General features: G+C 45.0%; 2 protein-coding genes across 5 annotated transcripts; both read left to right on the top strand.

Annotated features, from left to right (window-relative positions):
• Nucleotides 1-177: 177 nt before the first annotated feature.
• Nucleotides 178-19,766, top strand: ETHE1 (ETHE1 persulfide dioxygenase). Of its 4 annotated transcripts, none has more exons than XM_033845682.2 (7): nucleotides 178-307; nucleotides 6,383-6,527; nucleotides 6,691-6,839; nucleotides 16,991-17,120; nucleotides 18,763-18,852; nucleotides 19,224-19,340; nucleotides 19,569-19,766. In XM_033845682.2, the coding sequence occupies exons 2-7, from the start codon at nucleotides 6,383-6,385 to the stop codon at nucleotides 19,619-19,621; spliced, it is 684 nt and encodes a 227-aa protein (XP_033701573.1). In that variant the 5' UTR covers nucleotides 178-307; the 3' UTR covers nucleotides 19,622-19,766. The 4 variants fall into 4 exon arrangements, with proteins under 4 accessions (XP_033701573.1, XP_019788537.1, XP_073652021.1 ...); XM_019932978.3 differs by lacking the exon at nucleotides 178-307 and adding an exon at nucleotides 4,753-4,908; XM_073795921.1 differs by lacking the exons at nucleotides 178-307; nucleotides 6,383-6,527 and adding an exon at nucleotides 4,779-4,908.
• LOC117309184 (small integral membrane protein 30-like) lies at nucleotides 4,916-6,376 on the top strand. Its single transcript, XM_033845684.2, has one exon. The coding sequence runs from the start codon at nucleotides 5,385-5,387 to the stop codon at nucleotides 5,550-5,552; it is 168 nt and encodes a 55-aa protein (XP_033701575.1). The 5' UTR covers nucleotides 4,916-5,384; the 3' UTR covers nucleotides 5,553-6,376.
• Nucleotides 19,767-20,203: the final 437 nt, after the last annotated feature.

Here is a 20,203-nt window from a genome sequence, read left to right as displayed (position 1 = left end):
CCCGCGGAGGCTGCAGCGGGGGAGACGGGATGGAAGGAGGGGGTGGGTGCGCAAGGCAAGCCAATTGGTGAGCAATACCGGCTGAGGGACCGGAGGAAAGTGTGCCGAGGCTTGCAGGGCCTACGGTGGCTGACTGGAGTCAAGCACGTGCAGGAGTTAACACGGGGAAACCTAACTCAAGAGATTTCTTGAGACAACTTCCCTTTTGTATGTCCCCGTTCTTTTCGAGAATTCCGCTCGGAGCTTGAGTTCCGTCTCCCGAATCAGTTTCAAGAGCCCGCTGCCTATTCTACCCCTCAAGGCACTGGCAAGTAAAGGCTAGCTATTTCCTCGAGAGAGGGAGGGAGCGGGACGGGTTCAGAGCGAGCTGATGCCCAGTAAAAGTCACGTTATTTGCACAGCGCCCGGCACTCTTCGCTGCTGGGTGATTCTGGATTCTCCGCCCCTCCCACCCTGGGGCCGGGAGGGCGGCGGTCTCCAGGTGCCCGGGCCCCCTTGTTCCCCGCTGGAGCTCCTGGTGCCAGGCCCGGGGTGGCTTGCTTGGCACCCTTCCCCCGGGAAGTGATGGTGCACCTTCCCGCCCCGTACAGGAATGACCATGAAGTGCCCATAAACCACCCCCGCATGGGTGGGTCTTCAGTCTGATAATCCACAAGGTCTGGCGAACCCTGGGAGCCGTGGGAGTTATACGGAAGGATTATTTGGGCTCATTTCCCCACTCACTCCTCCCAGATGATTTTGAAGCTATATACCAGACCTCATATCCCATAAAAATCTTTTTATTACACTTGATTTGTTAAACAAGACCCACAAGTTGAATTTGTTTGCTTTGACTTTTCAGTGTCTTCATTGACATTTTAAAAGGTTCACTGGTTGCTGCGTGGAAAATGGATTACAGGGAGGTAGAGTGGAAGACAGAAGCCAGTGAGGCGGCTGTTATATATTAATTATATTAGTAATTATTAAAAAGTACTATTATAATTATATGATAATTATATTATTATATGATATCGATAATTATATGATATGATAATTATGTTATTAATTACAGCATCTGATATATGTCAGAAGCTGTCTTGAGTGTTTTATATATGTTTATTCATTTAATGCTGACAGCAGTTTTTCAAGAGGAGGCGCTACTATCATCTCCATTGTACAGAGATAAAAATGAGGCACTAAAACTTATCCAAGGTCACTCAGCCAGGAAATAGCAGGGCCAGGATTTGAACACTTGCAGCCTGACCCTGGAATCCATGTAATTTGCATCTATGCTTTGCTGCCTCTTTGACTGGGGCAGAGGGCGTGATGAGGGAAAAGTGGTCTGGTTGGAGAGGTTAATTCATCAGGGCTTAGTAATGAATTGGGAGGAAGTAGCAAGAGGAGGAAGGAGTCACAGATGACGATGAAATAGTGATAGCCACCTCCCTGAGAGCACAACACCTGAGCAATTGTTCTGTGCCAGGTCCTCTCCCAAACTCTTTGTATGTGTGAACTCATTGGATCTTTTCTTTTTTAAATTGAAGTATAGTTGCTGACAATACTATATAAATCACACGTGTAAAATCTAGTGACTCAGAATTTATAGAGGTTATACTCCTTTATAGTTATTATAAAATGTTGGCTATGTTCCCCTGTTGTAAGATATATCCTTGTAGCTTATTTTATACCTAGTAGTTTGTACCTCTTAACCTCTTACCCCTATCTTGCCCTCCCTCCCCACACTGGACCCACTAGTTTGTTCTCTATATCTGTGAGTCTGCTTCTTTTTTTGTTATATTCACTCGTTTGTTGTATTTTTCAGATTCTATGTATAAGTGATATCATACAGTATTTGTCTTTCTTTGTCTGACTTATTTCACTTAGCATAATGCCCTCCAAGTCCATCCATGTTGCTGCAAATGGAAAAATTTCATTCTTTTTTTATGGCTGAGTAGTATTCCATTGTATATATATACCACCTCTTCTTTACCCATTCATGTGATGGACACTTAGGTTGCTTCCGTATTTTGGCAATTGTAAATAATGCTGCTATGAACATTGGGGTGTGTGTATCTTTTTTTTTTTTTTCTTTTTTGGCTGTGCAGCATGTGGGATCCTAATTCCCCGACCAGGGATTGAACCCGTGTCCCCTTCAGTGGAAGCTCATAGTCTTAACCACTGGACTGCCAGGGAAGTCCCCACATGTATCTTTTCTTAGATCTTCACAGTGAGGGAGGAACTATTTTCAACCACAATCTACAGATGAAAAAAGAGAAGCCCAGAAGAGTTTAGTTTTGAGCCTGAGGTCACACATTTGGGAAGGGTGATACCAGTTTCTAACTCTTAGGATAACTCGCAGCTGACTCTACAAAATCCCCAGAGGGTGTGCACGCCTTCAAGGGACAAGTAAGCGTCTACCAATCCTGCAGAAACAATTAGGAATGGGCCCCAGGGTGGAGAGGTCTTATCTGGGGGACCCTCAGAGTAAAGTGTGCCTCAGAGTCCCTGTTTTCCTGGCTTCTCTCTCCCCTGAGCTCCTGTACCTCTCCTTGTTTTAGCCCTGATGTCTGCACCTCTTTCCCCCACCAACCAGACCAACCAGACCGAGGACTCACCTCTGAGTCTCCAGTTTCGCTCAGCTTGAGCCAGACGTTCAGGAGACCTCAATGGGAGGAATAACTGAACCAAGTTCTCTCCTTGAGTCTGAGCTTTTCTTTCTGCTTGTTTCTCCCCTCTCTTGGTGTTTCCCTGTTCTGAGAGATTCTGTCCTTCTCCCTGTACATTTCTCCCCTCTCTAATGCTCCCTGCTCCCCACATCTCTTCCCACCTCCACGATCTCCTAGAATCTTCGAGTGTATCTAAGTGACCATATTTCTTTGACAGACACCCCATTTCAATTCTGTATCTCCCAATGTATCTCTGAAAGTCTCTCCAGATCTCTCTCTCTCTCTCTTTGTTATCACTGAGTCTCAGCATCTTCCTTGTCTCTGAGTGGCTCCCTGAGTCTCTCCCCTGATAAAGCCCACCAGGAATATACTAGAAGTCTGGCAAAGTTGGGTTTTATTGATTTGCTGTAGCTAAGGGTAGAGGACTGCAGAGGGAGTACGGGCTGTCTCCCCAAACACAGGGAGAGTCACAGTCTTCCCTTGGTATCCACAGGGGGTTAGTTCCGGGACCCCCATGGATACCAAAATTGGCAAATGTGCAAGTCCCTTATATCGAATGGTGTGGTACAGTTGGCCTTCTGTATCTGTAACAAAGTGACTTAGATCCTCCAGACAAGAGTGGGATGCCCTATTCTCACTACTGATATGATTCCAAAGAGCAAGCTTTCAGACAGCCCATGACTAGACATTGTCTCAACTCTAGGTCCTTGGTGTAAATGAACAAAAGCCATTTTTAGAGGTTCACATTCCAAGAGAAGCCAAATGATCCCCAACCTGATTTTATGAGACATCGTGGAAAATTTTTTTTTTTAATGATTTCTTCCTGGGAAGACATAAACATTCCTGGTAAAATACTTAAGTGATTTTTAAATAAAGTTTAATGGGATAATCTCTTGTTCTGGGACCAGGCACTCAACCAACAGCCCCTCAAGACACTAATGACATTGAACCAAACGTTTTTTTCTTTGTAACAATGAAGGTCCAACCACCTGCTTTTCCTATAAAATGGCCCTGGGGCTATGAGTGTATTGGGGTCTCTTGTTGGGTTTCTCCTTCTCCAGGGAGAGAAGTCTGTGCTTCTCCCAGTGTGTCTCCTTTGCCCTTTGAATGTCTCCCTGTTCTTTGTTTCTCTGGTTTTTTAAAAAATTAATTTTTATTTTATATTGGAGTATAGTTGATTTACAATGTGGTATTAGTTTCAGGTGCACAGCAAAGGGATTCAGTTATACATATGCACACATCCATTCTTTTTCAGATTCTTCTCCCATATAGGTTTTTACAAAATATTGAGTAGAGTTCCCTGTGCTATGTAGTAGGACCTTGTTGTTTATCTATTTGATATATAGTAGTGTGCGTATGTTAATCCCAAACTCCTAATTTATCCCACCCCACCCCCACCTTTCCCCTTTGGTAACCATGAATTTGTTTTTGAAGTCTGCTTCTGTTTTGTAAATAAGTTCATCTGTATCATTTTTTAAGAGTCCACATATAAGTGATGTCATATGATATTTGTCTTTCTCTGTCTGACTTCCTTCGCTTAGTATGATAATCTCTAGGTCCATCCATGTTGCTGCAAATGGCATTATTTCATTCTTTTTTATGGCTGAGTAATATTCCATTGTGTATATATATCACATCTTATTTATCCGTTCCTCCATCGATGAACATTTAGGTTGCTTCCATGTCCTGTCTACTGTAAATAGTGCTGCTATGAACATTGGGGTGCATGTATCTTTTCAAATTATAGTTTTGTCCAGATATATGCCCAGGAGTGGGATTGCTGGATCATATGGTAGCTCTACTTTTAGTTTTTAAAGGAACCTCCATGCTGTTCTCCATAGTGACTGTACCAGTTTACATTCCCACCAGCCTTTAGGAGGGTTCCCTTTTCTCCACACTCTCTCCAGCATTGTTTGTAGACCTCTGGATGATGACCATTCTGACTGGTGTGAGGTGATTGTTCTTTGTTCCTCTGGGTCTTCCTGTCTTCTCCGTCTCTAAAGTCTCCCCATCGGTCCTCAGCCTGGTTCCGCTCCGCTCCGCCCCTCCCTCGGCCCCAGGCACTTGTGGCCCCTTTAAGGCGGGCCCCGCCCATGCCCCCGCCCCGCCCCGCCCCTCCGGGGTTCAGCTTTGGGTGCGCTCGGTTTCCGCTGGCACCGCTCCGTCTCCAGCCTCGGGCGCTATGGCGGGGTCTGCACTGAGGGTCGCTGGGCGGCAACTCAGTCAATACAGCGAGTCTGGAGCCCCCATCCTCCTACGTCAGGTTCGCAGTGGCTGGACCGGGGAGCGAGATTACTGGATCCTGGGTGGCGGTAGGGGTGGAACTCCTGGGTCCTTTAAATCCGGAGAGATACCCGGGCCCTGACGCCTGGATCTTTGCGGAAAGGGGTGTAGGGCTAGACTCTTGCGTCCTTTAAAGGGGAGTGATCTGGGTCCCAGATCTGGGACCCCGATCTGGGCTTCGGTCTGAACTCTTGCTTCCATTACAGAAGAGGATGACGGGGACCCAGGTTTGGGGATGGATGAAAGTTGGGACTCATTGGTTCCGACGGAGTAAGGTGCTGGGGTCCCAGACTCCTGACTCCGGGCAGGGGGATTCCTGTAATGGCTGCTAACTTGAAGGCGCTGTCACGTGGAACCTCTTAAGCCTCAGCATCCTGAACTGATAGAATTAAACAAATACCGCTTTCTTTGAAACCTTCGGCCTTTAAGAACCAGTCACCTCAAGATCTCAACATCATGATCTTAGTTTCAACACAATTGTTCCCAGTCCTCTTTTCATTGCTTTTGGTGCTGCCTGTTGTTGAAGCAGTAGAAGCCAGAGATGCAATCGCTCTCGTTCTCAGTATTACAGGCATTTATGCTTGTTTGGGGGTATATGCACGAAGGAGAAATGGACAGATGTGACTTTGAAGGACGTCCTGAATCAAACCTTGCCCTGAAAACCTTTGTGCTGTTGAGGTTCAGAACTGAGTTTTGGTGTCTGAAAGTTCCCAAGAAACAGTAAATAGGGTAGTTTCATAGTCTTGGCTTCCCTATAAATAGGAACAAATTGGTATACTATATTAAATGGAAAACAAAACGTTTTCTTCACAACAAATAATGCACTGAAAAATGCCATCTGTAATTTGCATTTGCTAGTTAGAAAGAAGGTCAAAGAAGTGAGAAGGCTGAACTTTGCAAAAGTAATATTTCATAGTTTAAGAATTCTCAATAGGAAGAAGAAAACTCTTGCCCAGAATCCTAGGAAACTGCCACTGTTTAGTTATAATCACTGCCTTCTGCAACACTGAGGAGTCTTTTCTCCATATTTTTAATGGTTTTTTGTTTCGTTATCTCCCAAGTTAATATTGTACGTAGATATTAAATACAGTTGGTCAAAAATTAAAACTTATCTCTTGGTGGGGGAAAAAGTTTAGAAAATGTATTCGTTGTACCTAACGTTGAAATGGAGAAAAGATTTAATGTAAAAAAATACTTTATATTGACATTGAAATGGAGAAGAGATTTAATGTTTAACAAAAACAAAAAAATTTTTATATTAACGGGTAACATCTCCATGGTGAGAAGTACTATATTAAATATAAACCCATTAAGTAAAAAAACAAAAAAGTGGGGGGACAGGGGCTTCTGCTTCTGGATCTTAGGAAGAGAATGGAGTTGAGGCCTGGACTCCTGGGTCCACAGTAAGGGGGGGTCTGAATCTGTGCTCTCACTTGTCCCCACCCCCTTTCCAGATGTTTGAGCCCAAGAGCTGCACCTACACTTACCTCCTGGGTGACAGAGAGTCCAGAGAGGCCATTCTGATCGACCCGGTTCTGGAGACAGCGCATCGGGATGCCCAGTTGGTCAAGGAACTGGGGCTACAGCTGCTGTATGCTGGTCCGTTTGGGGGCCGGGCTCCTGGGCCTGAGGGCGCGGGACTGTAGCGTGGAGTGGGAAGCTAGGACTGGGACTCCTGGGTCTGAGGGAGGAGGGGGCTGGGGGCTGGGAATCCTGCGTCCTCTCTGTGCCCTCCTGGACCTGGCTCTCCTCTCTCTCCCAGTGAATACCCACTGCCATGCGGACCACATTACCGGCTCCGGGCTGCTCCGGTCCCTACTCCCCGGCTGCCAGTCTGTCATCTCCCGCCTTAGTGGGGCCCAGGCTGACATGCACATTCAAGATGGAGACCCCATCCGCTTCGGGCGCTTCGTGAGTTGGATGCTGGGTCCCCGAGAGGGTGGTGGCCTGGAGTTTTTGGACTAAAGGGAAGAGGGGCTTGGGGGCCTGGACTCCTGACTCCTGAGTTTCTGTCTCAGGGAGAAGGGCTCCATAAACCCAGGTGAAAAACTGATCCAAGAGGCTCTGGGCAGGTGTCTCTGGCCCATCCCCTTAAGTCAACAACATCTATGGCGTTTCCTATAACCTTGGGGCAACTCCTTTGGCCTGGAGTCTCATAAAATTTGACTGGGAGCTGGAATTGCAAGGTCATGGCTGAGGGAGAGACCCAGCCCTATCTTCCCAGAGCCACTGTTGGAGGAAGGCGCATGCAGTTGCCCAGAGCCCAGAGCCGGGACTAGGGTGAGGCAAGAGAGGAATCCAGGGCGCAACATTTAAGGGGGCGCTCATTCTCCGGGTGGTGCAAAGGCAGGGCTGGCACCTTCTAGTGGGCGCCTCCTTAAATGTTGCTCCCTATAGGAGCCTGCTTGCCTCACCCTAACCCCAGCCCTGCTATTGCCTCACACAGGAAAGGTCTGAAGGTTCCTACCTCCTCTCCTTTCTTTGCCCCAAGCAGAATCAGCAGGTTTCTGGCCAGAAGTTCAACCCAGGGAAATACGATGGGTGAGGAGGTGCTAGGGTTGCCCTCAGAGGGAGGGGAAACAGCTGGCAGGACTTTTTCCTGATCAAAGTTGCTAAAGACTTAGAGAGTTTGGCTGGCTTTGGGGACAGAATGTCACTTGGACTTGACCTCCAAGTTAGAGGGTTTTACTAAACGAGGCCAGTTAAACTGAGTCAGATGGTTTGGGGAAATAAAGGCTGTGGGTGGGATCAGAGGGTTTAGCTCCACTAGTTACAGCCTCTTTATTTCAAGCCTTTTTCTGGAAGCAGGTAAAAAAGAAAATGCATTGTACATTTAGGTACACTGTACATAATAAGCAGGTGCTAACAAGCATTTCTTGGGTTGAGAAGCCTTAGAGGTGTTAGAAATGGTTGGAGTTTTGTGTCAAGAAGAGCCGTTCGTTAAACTGGATGAGTGATGTTTTCAATGAATCAACATGGAAGGGCTTAGCTGTGGAAGATTTAGCTTTAGTGCTTGGCTTATTTATTTATTTTAAAATTTATTTATTTTTGGCTGCATTGGGTCGTTGGGTCTTCGTTGCTGCGCGTGGGCTTTCTCTTGTGGCGTCGAGCGGGGGCTTCTCTTGTCGCGGAGCACAGGCTCTAGGTGCGTGGGTTTCAGTAGTTGCAGCACGTGGGCACGTGGGCTACTAACCACTAAACTACTTTCTGTCTCTATAGATTTGTCTATTCTGTACATTGCATAGAAATATGGTATCATATGTGGTCTTTGTGACTGGCTTTTTTTTTTTTTTTTTTGCGGTACGCGGACCTCTCACTGTTGTGGCCTCTCCCGTTGCGGAGCACAGGCTCCGGATGCGCAGGCTCAGCGGCCGTGGCTCACGGGCCCAGCCGCTCCGCAGCACGTGGGATCCTCCCGGACCGGGGCACGAACACATGTCCCCAGCATCGGCAGGCAGACTCTCAACCGCTGCGCCACCAGGGAAGCCCTTTGTGACTGGCTTTTGCCACTGACCATAATGTTTTCAAAGTTCATCCATGTTGTAACATGTATCAGTGTTTCATTTCTTTTTATTGCTGATAATATTCCGTTGTATGGATATATCACATTTTATTTATTCATTCATCGGTGGATGGACATTTGAATTGCTTCCACTTTTGGCTCTTATGAATTATGCCACTATGAATATTCATGTGCAAGTTTTTGTGTGGACGTATGTTTTCATCTCTCTTGGGTATATACTTAGGATGGAATTACTGGATCATATGAACTCTGTTTAACAATTTGAGGAACTGCCAAACTGCTATCAAAAACTGTTATTCGGGGGTTTCCCTGGTGGCGCAGTGGTTGAGAGTCCGCCTGCCGATGCAGGGGACGAGGGTTCATGCCCCGGTCCGGGAAGATCCCACATGCCGTGGAGCAGCCAGGCCCGTGAGCCATGGCCGCTGAGCCTGCGCGTCCGGAGCCTGTGCTCTGCAACGGGAGAGACCACAACAGTGAGAGGCCCACGTACCGCAAAAAAAAAACAAAAACAAAAACAAAAACAAAACCTGTTATCCAAAGTGGCTATACTATTTTATGTTCCCATAACCAGTTGTGTGAGGGTTCCAGTCCCTCTACATCCTTGTTACCACTTGTATTATCTGTCTTTATGATTGTTCAGCATTTTGTTTGGTTTTCCTCCGAGTTCTTTGTAAACCTTTGGAGATGGGCACTTTTTTTCCCTCTCATTTTCCTCCTCCCACTTAAAAAATTGAATTGTAACATGCATATTATACAGTAAAAGGGGCACATATTACACATGTACAGCTTTGTAAATTTTAACATATGTCTATACTTGAGTATCCACTGCCCAGATCGAGATCCAGAACGTGCCCATCGCCCCAGAAGTCTTCCTTGTCCCTCTTCCTGGCCATTGACAGCCCCACCAAGGGACCATTCTTCTGACTTACTTAATCGTAGATTAGTTCTGCCTGTTCTGGACCTTATAAACAGAAACCAGTGTGTACTCTTATGTCCGCTTCTTTCACTCTACCTACTATTGTGTATAATTGTAGTTCTTTCCTTTTTTGCTGTATAGCAGTGGTTGGCCACCTTTTTCTGTAAAGGACCAGATGGTAACTATTTTCAGTTTTGCAGGCCATATGGTCCCTGTTGTAACTACTTAATTTTCCTATTGGTGTGAAATCATCTACAGACAATGAATGCATGAATAAGCATGGCTGGGCTCCAGTAAAACTTTATTTATGGCCACTGAAAATTGAATTTTAATAATTTTCATGTGGCATGAAATGTCATTCTTATAAAAGCAGATGGCAGGCCAAATTTGGTGCACCGACCACAGTTTGCCAACCCCTGACGTAGAGCATTTCACTGTGTGAATTGATGACAATTTATATCCATTCTCCTTTTGATGGTTGATTCTAGTTTGGGGCTATTATGAATAATGCTACTCTGAAGATTCTTGTACAAATCTCTTGGTGGACATTACCCTCAATTCCAGGGAGTGGGCTTGCTGAGTCTTAGAACTGACACATATTTAACTTTAGCAGAAACTGCCACACAGCTTTTTTTTTTTTTTTTAATATACAAATTTATTTATTTTTGGCTGTGTTGGGTCTTCGTTGCTGGGCGCGGGCTTTCTCTAGTTGCGGTGAGCGGGGGCTACTCTGCATTGCGGTGCACGGGCTTCTCATTGCAGTGACTTCTCTTGTTGCGGAGCACAGGTTCTAGGCACGCGGGCTTCAGTAGTTGTGGCATGTGGGCTCAGTAGTTGTGGCTCACGGGCTCTAGAGCACAGGCTCAGTAGTTGTGGCGCATGGGCTTAGTTGCTCCGCGGCATGTGGATCTTCCCGGACCAGGGCTCAAACCCGTGTCTGCTGCATTGGCAGGCGGATTCTTAACCACTGTACCACCAAGGAAGCCCCAAACACCTTTTTGAACTGGTTTTACATTTTATATTCACAGTGAGCCAAATTTGTACGGTTTCACTGTAGAATGGATTTACTGTTTTAATAAGCAATGATTGAGATTCGAACATTCTAACTCCCAAGAGGGTTGGTGGATTCCGAAAGTTAGTGTTGCCTGTTAAATACAGCGATATAGAGGGGGTGCTGCTCAAGATACTAATCCCAGGTCCCCAGGATTCCTTAACCCTCTTAAACATTATGGAGGGCCCTAAAAAGCTTTTGTTTACCTGGGTTCTATCAAGGAATATTTACTGTGTTAGTTACATGTCAATTATATCTCAATTTTAAAAAGAAATGGGAAATTCCCTGGTGATCCAGTGGTTAGGACTCTGTGCTTTCACTGTGGAGGGCCTGGGTTCAATCCCTGGTCAGGGAACTGAGATCCCACAAGCTGTGCGGTGAGGCTAAAAAAAAAAGAAATAAAAAATAAGTATTTAGATATGCAAAACATATTTACTGTATCAGAAGTTGAAACTGAGACTTTTTTTATTTTTTATTAATTTATTTTTTTACATCTTTATTGCAGTATAATTGCTTTACAATGGTGTGTTAGTTTCTGCTTTATAACAAAGTGAATCAGTTATACATACACATATGTTCCCATATCTCTTCCCTCTTGCGTCTCCCTCCCTCCCCCCTCCCTATCCCACCCCTCCAGGCAGTCACAAAGCACTGAGCTGATCTCCCTGTGCTATGCGGCTGCTTCCCACTAGCTATCTACCTTACGTTTGGTAGTGTATATATATCCATGCCTCTCTCTAGCTTTGTCACAGCTTACCCTTCCCCCTCCCCATATCCCCAAGTCCATTCTCTAGTAGGTCTGTGTCTTTATTCCTGTGAGACTTGTTTTAAAACACAAGAATACACAAGCACACATTCCATCAGCTGTCAGAGTGATGACATCATCACAAGTCATGGAGCTTCTGGGAAAACTGCACTGAACTCTCAGGGGAGAATGAGAGTGAGAAAGGGCAAAAGACCTCTTCACACTATTATGAAAATAGTTTTGATCTTGCAGACCCTCAGGGTTCCCTCGACTACACCACTTGGAGAACGATTCTTTTTACAAAATCTTTGTCACATCTAACGACATAGACAATAATTCTTAAATTGTTCTGAAATCCAGCCCATGTTCAAATTTCTCCAAGTGCTTAGGAATCATTTTTACAGCTGCTTATATGAACCAGGACCCGATGGAGGTTCACACATGGCATTTGGCTGTTAGGTCTATTTAGTCTCTTTTAATCTAGAACAGTTTCAGACCCTTTCTGCCCCATGACATTGACTTTTGAAGCTCCCAGCCTGTTGTCTTGCAGAATATCCCACTTTCTGGATGTGTCTGGTTGTTTCCTCCTGGTGTTACTTAACTTGTTCTTTGAAAACTTCTCTTTGCTGTTAACTGAAGTAGATTGCAGATATTTCTGTATTGGATGATAATAATAATAAATAACTTAATAATAGTTAAGAAATACTGAGTGTTTTGTTTCTCACTTAGCATTGTGAGAAAGTGCATTTTCTCAGCATGTATCTCACACAATTTTCAGAATCAAATATCACTTCCTGGGAGCAGGGAGAGGTGGGACCCGTGGCTAGTGTTGGGGTGTGTGCCCCATTTATGGAGGACACCCACTACATAATTCAAGTTGATTATTCATGCTTGGGAATGTAGTCTGTCTACTTTAAAGCCTTTTTTTTTTTTTTAATTAGAAGCTGCAAATATACATTTTTAAAAAATCTTCCAAATGTTAAGGGTAAACAACAGATTCAGACTTTTAATAACTACCGAGCAGTCCAGACAAAACATTGCTATGGCTGAACCTGGTTCTTGAGCCTCCACTGTGTCTTTTCTGACAGATAGATCTCATTAAACCTTCCTAACCACATAGTGAGATCAGAAACATTTTCCCCATTTTACAGAGAAGGGGGTGCAGAGAGGGAAAGTGACTTGCCCAAAAGTTATACTGAGAAAGTGGCTGAGCGAGGAATTGAACCCAGGAGACCTGGTGGTTCCACGAGATCAGTGTTTTTAGAATTTTAAAACATTATTATTTTTATAATATAGGAATTATTGTGTTGGGCTTTTTTTTTTTTTTTTTTGGCCGCATCATGCAGCTCATGGGATCTTAGTTCCCTGACCACGGATTGAACCTGGGCCTACGGCAGTGAGAGCTTGGAGTCCTAACCACTGGACCTCCAGGGAATTCCCTGGGCATTTTTAAAATGCTTTACATACATGAAATAATTTAATCTTTATAATAGCCCTATGAAGTGGGGACAATTATTATGCCCATTTTACAAATGAGCAGAGAAGCCCAGAGAGGTGAAGTAACTTGCCCAAGGTCACACAGCTAGCAATAGCAGAGCCAAAATTAGAACCCATGTCACCCGGCTCCAGAGACTGCTCCTAACCACTAATCCATGTGCCCTCACCAAGAGAGAAATATTTTACATCTGGATTCAGCACTGAAACCTCAGCTGCGTGAAATACCACTTACCCTTCCTGTGTACCAGGCACACTGAGATTTCCCACTTTATCTCACTCCTCCCCACTCCACTCTTTATGTCTAGCCCACTTTGTTTTTTGCTCATGGTTACGTCTGTGAGAGTCATCCGTATTGTCGCATATAGTTATAGTTCGTTCATTCTCATCCTGTGCCTCAGTTTCCTCATCTGTAGAATGGGGACAGGAGTGGTACTTACCTCATAAGGATGTGTGTGGCCTGAATGAGTTCAGTCATGTAAAGCGCTTAGAAGAGAGCCTGGTACAGGAAAAAGGGTAATCAATGCCAGGCTTCTAAAGAGTAGGTAGATCGGACTGATGGGAGAAGAGGAAATTGCAGGGGCAAAGAGGTGTGGAGAAGTGTGCTATTTTCTGGAAATGACTCTGGGGTTCAGAGTAGCTGGGGAAAGGAGGATGTTATAGGACATGGGGCTAGAAAAGTGAGCAGGCACCAGAGCAGGGGCTGAGGAGTTGGAACTCTGCCCTGGGGGCGGTGGAAGCTGGGGAAGGGTTTTGAGCAGAGAGGGACAAAATTGGATCTGGGTGATAGAGGCTGGCAGGCCAGGGAGGAGGCTGTCAGTTGGCCCAAGCAGGAGAGGCCTGAGATGGGCAGGATTATGGGGGTTGATAGAGGGTAAATTCTAGATATTCTAGAGAAGGGAAAGATAAACAGGGAGGCTGATAATCAGCAAAGCCACTTGAGACACAGACGCAGTCACTAAGGGCCCAGGGGATCTTGATCTATGCGGCAAGCTGGATTGTGTTCAATTGATATTAAAATTTTGTTCAATTTATACACATAAGACAATTATATATACCATATACCATTGACCCTTGAACAACCTAGGAAGTTAGGGGCACTGACCCTCCCCACATTCAAAAATTGGGGTATATTGGGCTTCCCTGGTGGCTCAGTGGTTGAGAGTCCGCCTGCCGATGCAGGGGACGGGGGTTCGTGCCCCGGTCCGGGAAGATCCCATATGCCGCAGAGCGGCTGGGCCCATGAGCCATGGCCGCTGAGCCTGCGCGTCCGGAGCCTGTGCTCCGCAATGGGAGAGGCCACAACAGTGAGAGGCCCGCGTACCACAAAAAAAAAAAAAAAAAAAAAAAAAAAATTGCGGTATATCTTCCAGTTGGTCCTTCTATCTGCGGTTCCAATGCATCCACAGATTCACCAAACCAGATCGTGTAGTACAGTAGTATTTACTACTGAAAAAAATCTGTCTATATGTCGACTTGCACAGTTCAAACCTGTGTTACTCAAAGGTCAACTGTATATACTCTAACTACTGGTTGTTTACAACTGACGTCCTTCTGATTGGCCAATACCCATGCCATAACTATGGTTAAATATTTTGAACATTACTCGTGAATATCCATCCCCCTTTTTAGTTCAAAAGACTCCCATGCTTTTTGTTTAAAAAAAAAAAAATTCAGAGAGTATGGAAACATACAAAATAAAAAGTGAAAGGTCATCCCTCTACTACAAAAAGGTAATGTTAATTTTGGGGGCCAGGGGATGTGATTTTTCCCACAAGATTTTGCAAGATTTGTGATTTTGCTTTGCACTTGTTTTGCATTGCCCATTTATTTCTATTGTAGATGAGCTAGGAAGGTGTTTGGCAGAAAGCAATGGAAAAACCCATACAGTGGCTTAAATAAATAGTTTATTTTTCTCCTATAACAGGAAATTTGGAAGAATGTAGCTATTCTCTTCGATTTGGCAGCACCATCATTTGTGGGATTCTCTTGGCTTTTTTTTCCTTCATGGTTGCAAGATGGCTGCTGCAGCTCCAGCCATCACACCTTGTGTTCAGAGCCAGATGAAGTGGAAAGGGCAGGTGCCAGTCCCTTTTATCAGGAAGGGAAAAGCTTTCCCAGAAATCCTCAGGAGACTTATCGAGATCTCATTGGCCAGAGGACTGTGCCAGAGGCCACCCAAGCTGTCAGGGAGGCTGGGAAAGTGCTCGGCGGGGCACACTGATGCCCCAGACCAAATTGGAGATCTGTGAGTGGGGAAGGTTAGAATGGATACTGGGTGTCGAAACAGAGTCTGCACATGGTGTCCTTCAACAATTAGCAGATGACTGACCTGGACGAGGATGCTAATTGGCGGGAGGGGCCTCTATTAAGAGAGGAGGAGTGATATGTGAGTGGGAACTAATCTTTTAAGTAATTGTTAGATTGTTCTGACAGTTGCTTCCCTGAACTGAGCATGGGAATTTAGATAATCGGGATTCCCTGGATGGTGTTTTTGTGTTCATGTGTCAGGGGTTCTTAACCGCAGAGTCTTTTTTTATATATATATAAATTTATTTATTATTTATTTATTTATGGCTGCATTGGGTCTTTGTTGCTGCTGCACGGGGCTTCCTCTAGTTGCGGCCAGCAGGGGCTGCTCTTCGTTGTGGAGCGCGGGCTTCTCACTGCGGTGGCTTCTCTTATTGTGGAGCACAGGCTCTAGACGTGGGCTTCAGTAGTTGTGGCACGCGGGCTCAGTAGTTGTGGCTCGCGGCCTCCAGAGCACAGGCTCAGTAGTTACGGCACACAGGCTTAGCTGCTCCATGGCATGTGGGAATTTTTCCAGACCAGGGCTCGAACCCGTGTCCCCTGTATTGGCAGGCGGATTCTTAACCTCTGCGCCACCAGGGAAACCCAACCACAGAGTCTTAGAAATGACTTTGAGGGGTCAGGAAGTATGTGCATTTACGATGTTGCTAGACGCTGCTAAGCTGTCCTCTAAAATGGCTATACTGAGTTGTACTCACATCCCAGGGGATGAAAGGGTTTGCCTCAAGCACCCTAAGCAACTCTGACAACTGCCAATCTGTTAGGTGAAAAATAGGGCTTTTAGATATCTCCTTCCCTTCCTTTCTTTTAAGGAAGATCAAACATCTTATCAGATGTTTTTTGACTATTTGTTCCCTTTACCATGAATTGCCTGGTTTTTTCTTTTGCCCATTTTTCTTTGGGGGTTCTTATTGATACTTAGGGGCTGTTTATATATTATGACTATTCACACTTTTTAATACTCTCTTATACATGTGCTAATGTTGTCTGATGTTTTTCGTCTTGTCACTCTGATTTTTGCCTTTTTCTGTAATGAAGTTAAACTATGTGGTCACATCTGTTCCTGTTTTTCCTTGTGGCCTCTGAATTTCCTATCATGCTTAGAAAAACCATTTCTACCTCAAGATTTTATATATATAAATATATATGTATTTATAAATATGTATATTCTTCTATATTTCCTTCTAGAATTTTTTGGGTTTTCTATGTTTAGATCTTTCGTTTATCGTGAATTTTGTGTTTTATTTTTTATTATAAAATGACGTGTTTTAAAAATACATAAATAAATAAAATGACATGTTTACTGTAAAAAAAAAGATGATACAGGAAAAACCTAAAGAAAAAAAATATTTTGAGTTAATGAGTAAAAATTTTTTTAACAGATGACATTGTATAAGTTGCTTTGTAACCTGTTTTTTGAACTTACGGGATAGTAAATATCTTTTCCTGCCATTAAATGTTTGTGTATAGCATCATCGAATTTTATTTCACTGACAATTTGAAATGACTGTTTAGTATTCCATATTTATATTAGTGTGCTCATCTTTTTCTTACTGATTTACAAGATCTGTTTGTACATAAAGTGCACTGACTACTATGTGGTGTGTTTGTGTTACAAATATATTTGGCCACCATGTTGATTCCCTTTAAATTTTGTTTATGATGTTGCCATTCAGAAACATCAAATGTATTTAAATTCAAACCATTGATCTTTCCCTTAATGATTTATGACTTCTGGGATGGATGTTCTTCTCTAACCAGAGATCATATATTTACTTGTATTTTTGTTGTTGTCACTGTTTTATGATTTTATTTTCTTGTTTTAAGTTTTTAATTTTGGGGGAGTTTACTCTGGAGTGAGGTTTAAGTCCGGAATCTAACTTCAATATTTTTTTTATCAAAAAGAGGTTATCTAGATGTGACCCTGGGATGGGATGGGGTGGGGGGCTTCTGAGGCCAGTTTCACCATGAGAGTAAAGCCACAGCCTTATTGGTGACTCTTTGTACTCTCCTTCTCTTCCAGGCCTTGGAGACCCGGGCCAGCCCGGGCCACACCCCAGGCTGTGTCACCTTCGTCTTGGATGACCACAGCATGGCCTTCACTGGAGATGCCCTGCTTATCCGAGGGTGTGGGCGGACAGACTTCCAGCAAGGTCACAGGCCCCTTTCCCCAGCCCGAGATCTTAGTATGGTTATGTGGGTGCCAGGGTTTTAAGTGTCAGTTGCAAGAATGAATGGATGAATGTTAGACTTTTAGGGGGTCAGGATTAGATTCAAGGAGTTTACTGCCGGAGTGGAGGAGAGTTGGGTTCAGAGGTTAGTGGTTGGGGGACAGTTAGAGTCAAGAGTGTGTGTTAGTTATCTATTGCTGTAAAGCAAATCACCCCAGAACTTAGTGGCTTAAAACAATGATTAACATCATCTCACACAGGTTTTGAGAGTTAGGACTCTGGGAGAAGCTTAACTGGATGGTTCTTGCTCAGGGTCTTGTGTGAGGTTGCAACCAAGCTGCTGGCCAGGGCTGACTGAAGGCTCGACTGGGGCTGGAGGATCCACTTCCAAGGTGGCTCACTGACGCTGGTTGTTGGCAGGAGGCCTCAGTTCCTCACAATGCAGGGCTGCTCGAGTGTCTTCATGACATGGCAGCTGGATTGTCCCAGAGGGAACCTTCAGAGAGACAGGCAGACAGAAGACCTAATTTTTTTTTTTTTAATGAGCTTATCTCAGAAGTTAAACTCTGTTAGTTCTGCCATATCCTATTTATTAGATGCAAGTCACTTAGTCCAGACCACTAAGTCAAGGCAAGGGGAATTATGTGTCACATTTTCAAGAGAAGAGTTTCAAAGTGTTCATGGGCATATTTTTAACCCCCCATAAGGGATTTAGCTGGTGCAGGGAGGGGTGTGGAGTTTGATTCAGGGGTTTAGCTGCTGGGGGAAGTTAGATTTGGCAATTTAGCTGCTAGAAGGTTGCTAGATTCAGTGGTTTAATTGCTAGGAGGTGGTGTTACATTTGGGGTTTAGCTGCTGGGGGCAATTAGATTAAGGGGTTTTGCTGCGGGAAGGGTGTTTACTTTCACAATATCAGCGTATGAGATTTGAGTATGTGTGTGAATGTGAGGTGGACACTAGATTGGGAGGATTTAGCTGCCTTGCAGGAGGCCAGCAAGGCTGGACGAGAGAGAAGAGACAGAGCCACAGCGAGCTGAGCTGGCCGTGGGTAACCAGATCCCCAGGCTGCCTCTTTCTTCCTCTTTCCTTATCTCTCCATCTTGGTCTCTATCTTTTTCTCTCTGAGGCTCCTAATCTTCCATTTATCCATCCCCAACACAGTCATGAGATCGAAAGATTTAGGCTGAAAGGAAAGGTGGCAGAACGTTCCAGAGAGGTTTGTCCCTGTCCCAACTTAGGACTCAGAGCTTCTTGTCAGAACCATGGCTCTATCCTCCTCTTTGGCCTAATGTCTTCAGTTTCTTATCTTTCCATCCACTTTCCCTGCCCAGAATCCTTTCTTGGCATCCCCAGAGTGAGGGAATTTGGTGCTTCAGGGTCATATCCTAACCTTGTTTACAGTCATGCTGGATTCTCACCATTTCCCAATTCTTTGCACATGCTGTTCCACCTGCCTAGAATGCCCTTCCCTCTCCTTCTCTACCCAGTCAAAGGACTACTGGCAGAAAATGAGGGAGACGGTTTAGCTACAGTGATTTTTATCCTCTCCTTTTCCTGAAGGGAAGGGATTTGGGAGTTCCTCTCATCCTGTTGCTCCACTGACCTCTGAGTTTTCCCTCCCCAGGCTGTGCTAAGACCTTGTACCACTCAGTTCATGAAAAGATCTTCACACTTCCAGGAGACTGTCTGATCTACCCTGCTCATGATTACCATGGTGAGGGCTTCCTGGAGGAGGTGTGGGATTTACATAACTTATTATTTGAGAGGGAGCACCAAACTGCTGTGGCTTGCAGACTACAATTCCCAGGAACTCCTCTGGCCAAAAAGATCAAGTGCTTAGGTGTACTGAGTGTGGATGTAGAAACTACGATGCCTAGAATCTAGAAGGCATAGGCTTTCCTGGGACTTCCTTATAGAACTTAGGGAACTGTGGGAAACTACATTTCCCATAGTGCCTGTTGAGGAGGGAAAGCAATCTGTTAGTCCTGAGCCAGAAAGGCACCCTGAGGCCTCCTGGGAAATGTAGTTCTGGAAGGCCCAAGGCACTGGACGGCTCAACATTCCTCCCCCTCTCTTGGCCACTAGGACTCACAGTATCCACTGTGGAGGAGGAGCGGACTCTAAACCCTCGGCTCACCCTCAGCTGTGACGAGTTTGTCAAGGTCATGAGCAAACTGAACTTGCCCAAACCTCAGCAGATAGGTGAGCAGTTGAGGGGGAGGAGGGTGCTGAGGTCTGGATTCCTGGGTCTGAGGGAGAAGGTGCTGGGGATCTGGACTCCTGGGTGTGAGGGATGGAGGGGCCTCAGGGCCAGAACTCTAGTTTCCCAAAGAAGGACTATTAGGATTTCTGGGTCCCCAGTGGGGGCATAGAGAGAGCGGGAGGGTCTGCCTGGGCCCCTTGGTTTCACCCTTAGCTTCTTCCTTTCAGACTTTGCGGTTCCAGCTAACATGCGCTGTGGGATCCAGACACCCGCTTCCTGACTCTCAGGTGCTCATATCCAGTTAATAATGCACTAGGTGGGGTGAGGGGCACAGTACCATCACCAGAGCCTCTCTTATCTTCCCCTCCCTTACCAGACTCTCAAGCTTCTTAAATAAAAAAAAAATATATTTTTTTCCCTCTGAATCTGACTTCTGTTTTCTGGGGGACCCAATGGGTTTCTGGGCTGAGATGCCTGTGGTTAGTTGTGGTCCCTGGATAGGCCAGGGAGCAAGGCCGTGTAAAGGTCCTGGGAGCCTGGAAGGAGATTTGCTAACTCATAAGATAGAAGCAAACAGATATCTGGGGCAGGGTTCCTCAGCTCCTTGGATTAGAACAGTCTTAAGTTAAACTACTTGCCCCATGAGACCCAGAATAAGGTACTTCACTGCTCCAAGCCTCAGTTTCCTCATTTGTAAAATGGGAATAATAGTAATAATAATAGGGTGTTGTGATGATCCAATGAGTCCATATGTATGAAGTGCTTGGTACACTGCCTGCACAGCAGACTTACTATCAGTGTTCACTATTACTGTTACTATCATTTGAAATGAGCTCTGAGGCACCTCCTGGCTTGAGTGACA

This window comes from Tursiops truncatus, chromosome 19 (assembly GCF_011762595.2).
Source record: "Tursiops truncatus isolate mTurTru1 chromosome 19, mTurTru1.mat.Y, whole genome shotgun sequence".
Taxonomy (NCBI): domain Eukaryota; kingdom Metazoa; phylum Chordata; class Mammalia; order Artiodactyla; family Delphinidae; genus Tursiops; species Tursiops truncatus.
Note: the sequence above shows the minus strand (reverse complement) of the source record. Positions and strands in the feature narration are given on the sequence as shown.

What these genes read in the sequence shown, in the direction of transcription:
- ETHE1 (XM_019932978.3), top strand. Translation starts at nt 4,828, where the DNA reads ATGGCGGGGTCTGCACTGAGGGTCGCTGGGCGGCAACTCAGTCAATAC. An exon ending in CCATCCGCTTCGGGCGCTTC is followed by an intron (nt 6,840 to 16,990) that starts GTGAGTTGGATG and finishes CTTCTCTTCCAG; the next exon opens with GCCTTGGAGACCCGGGCCAG. An exon ending in GCCCAAACCTCAGCAGATAG is followed by an intron (nt 19,341 to 19,568) that starts GTGAGCAGTTGA and finishes TCTTCCTTTCAG; the next exon opens with ACTTTGCGGTTCCAGCTAAC.
- LOC117309184 (XM_033845684.2), top strand. Translation starts at nt 5,385, where the DNA reads ATGATCTTAGTTTCAACACAATTGTTCCCAGTCCTCTTTTCATTGCTT.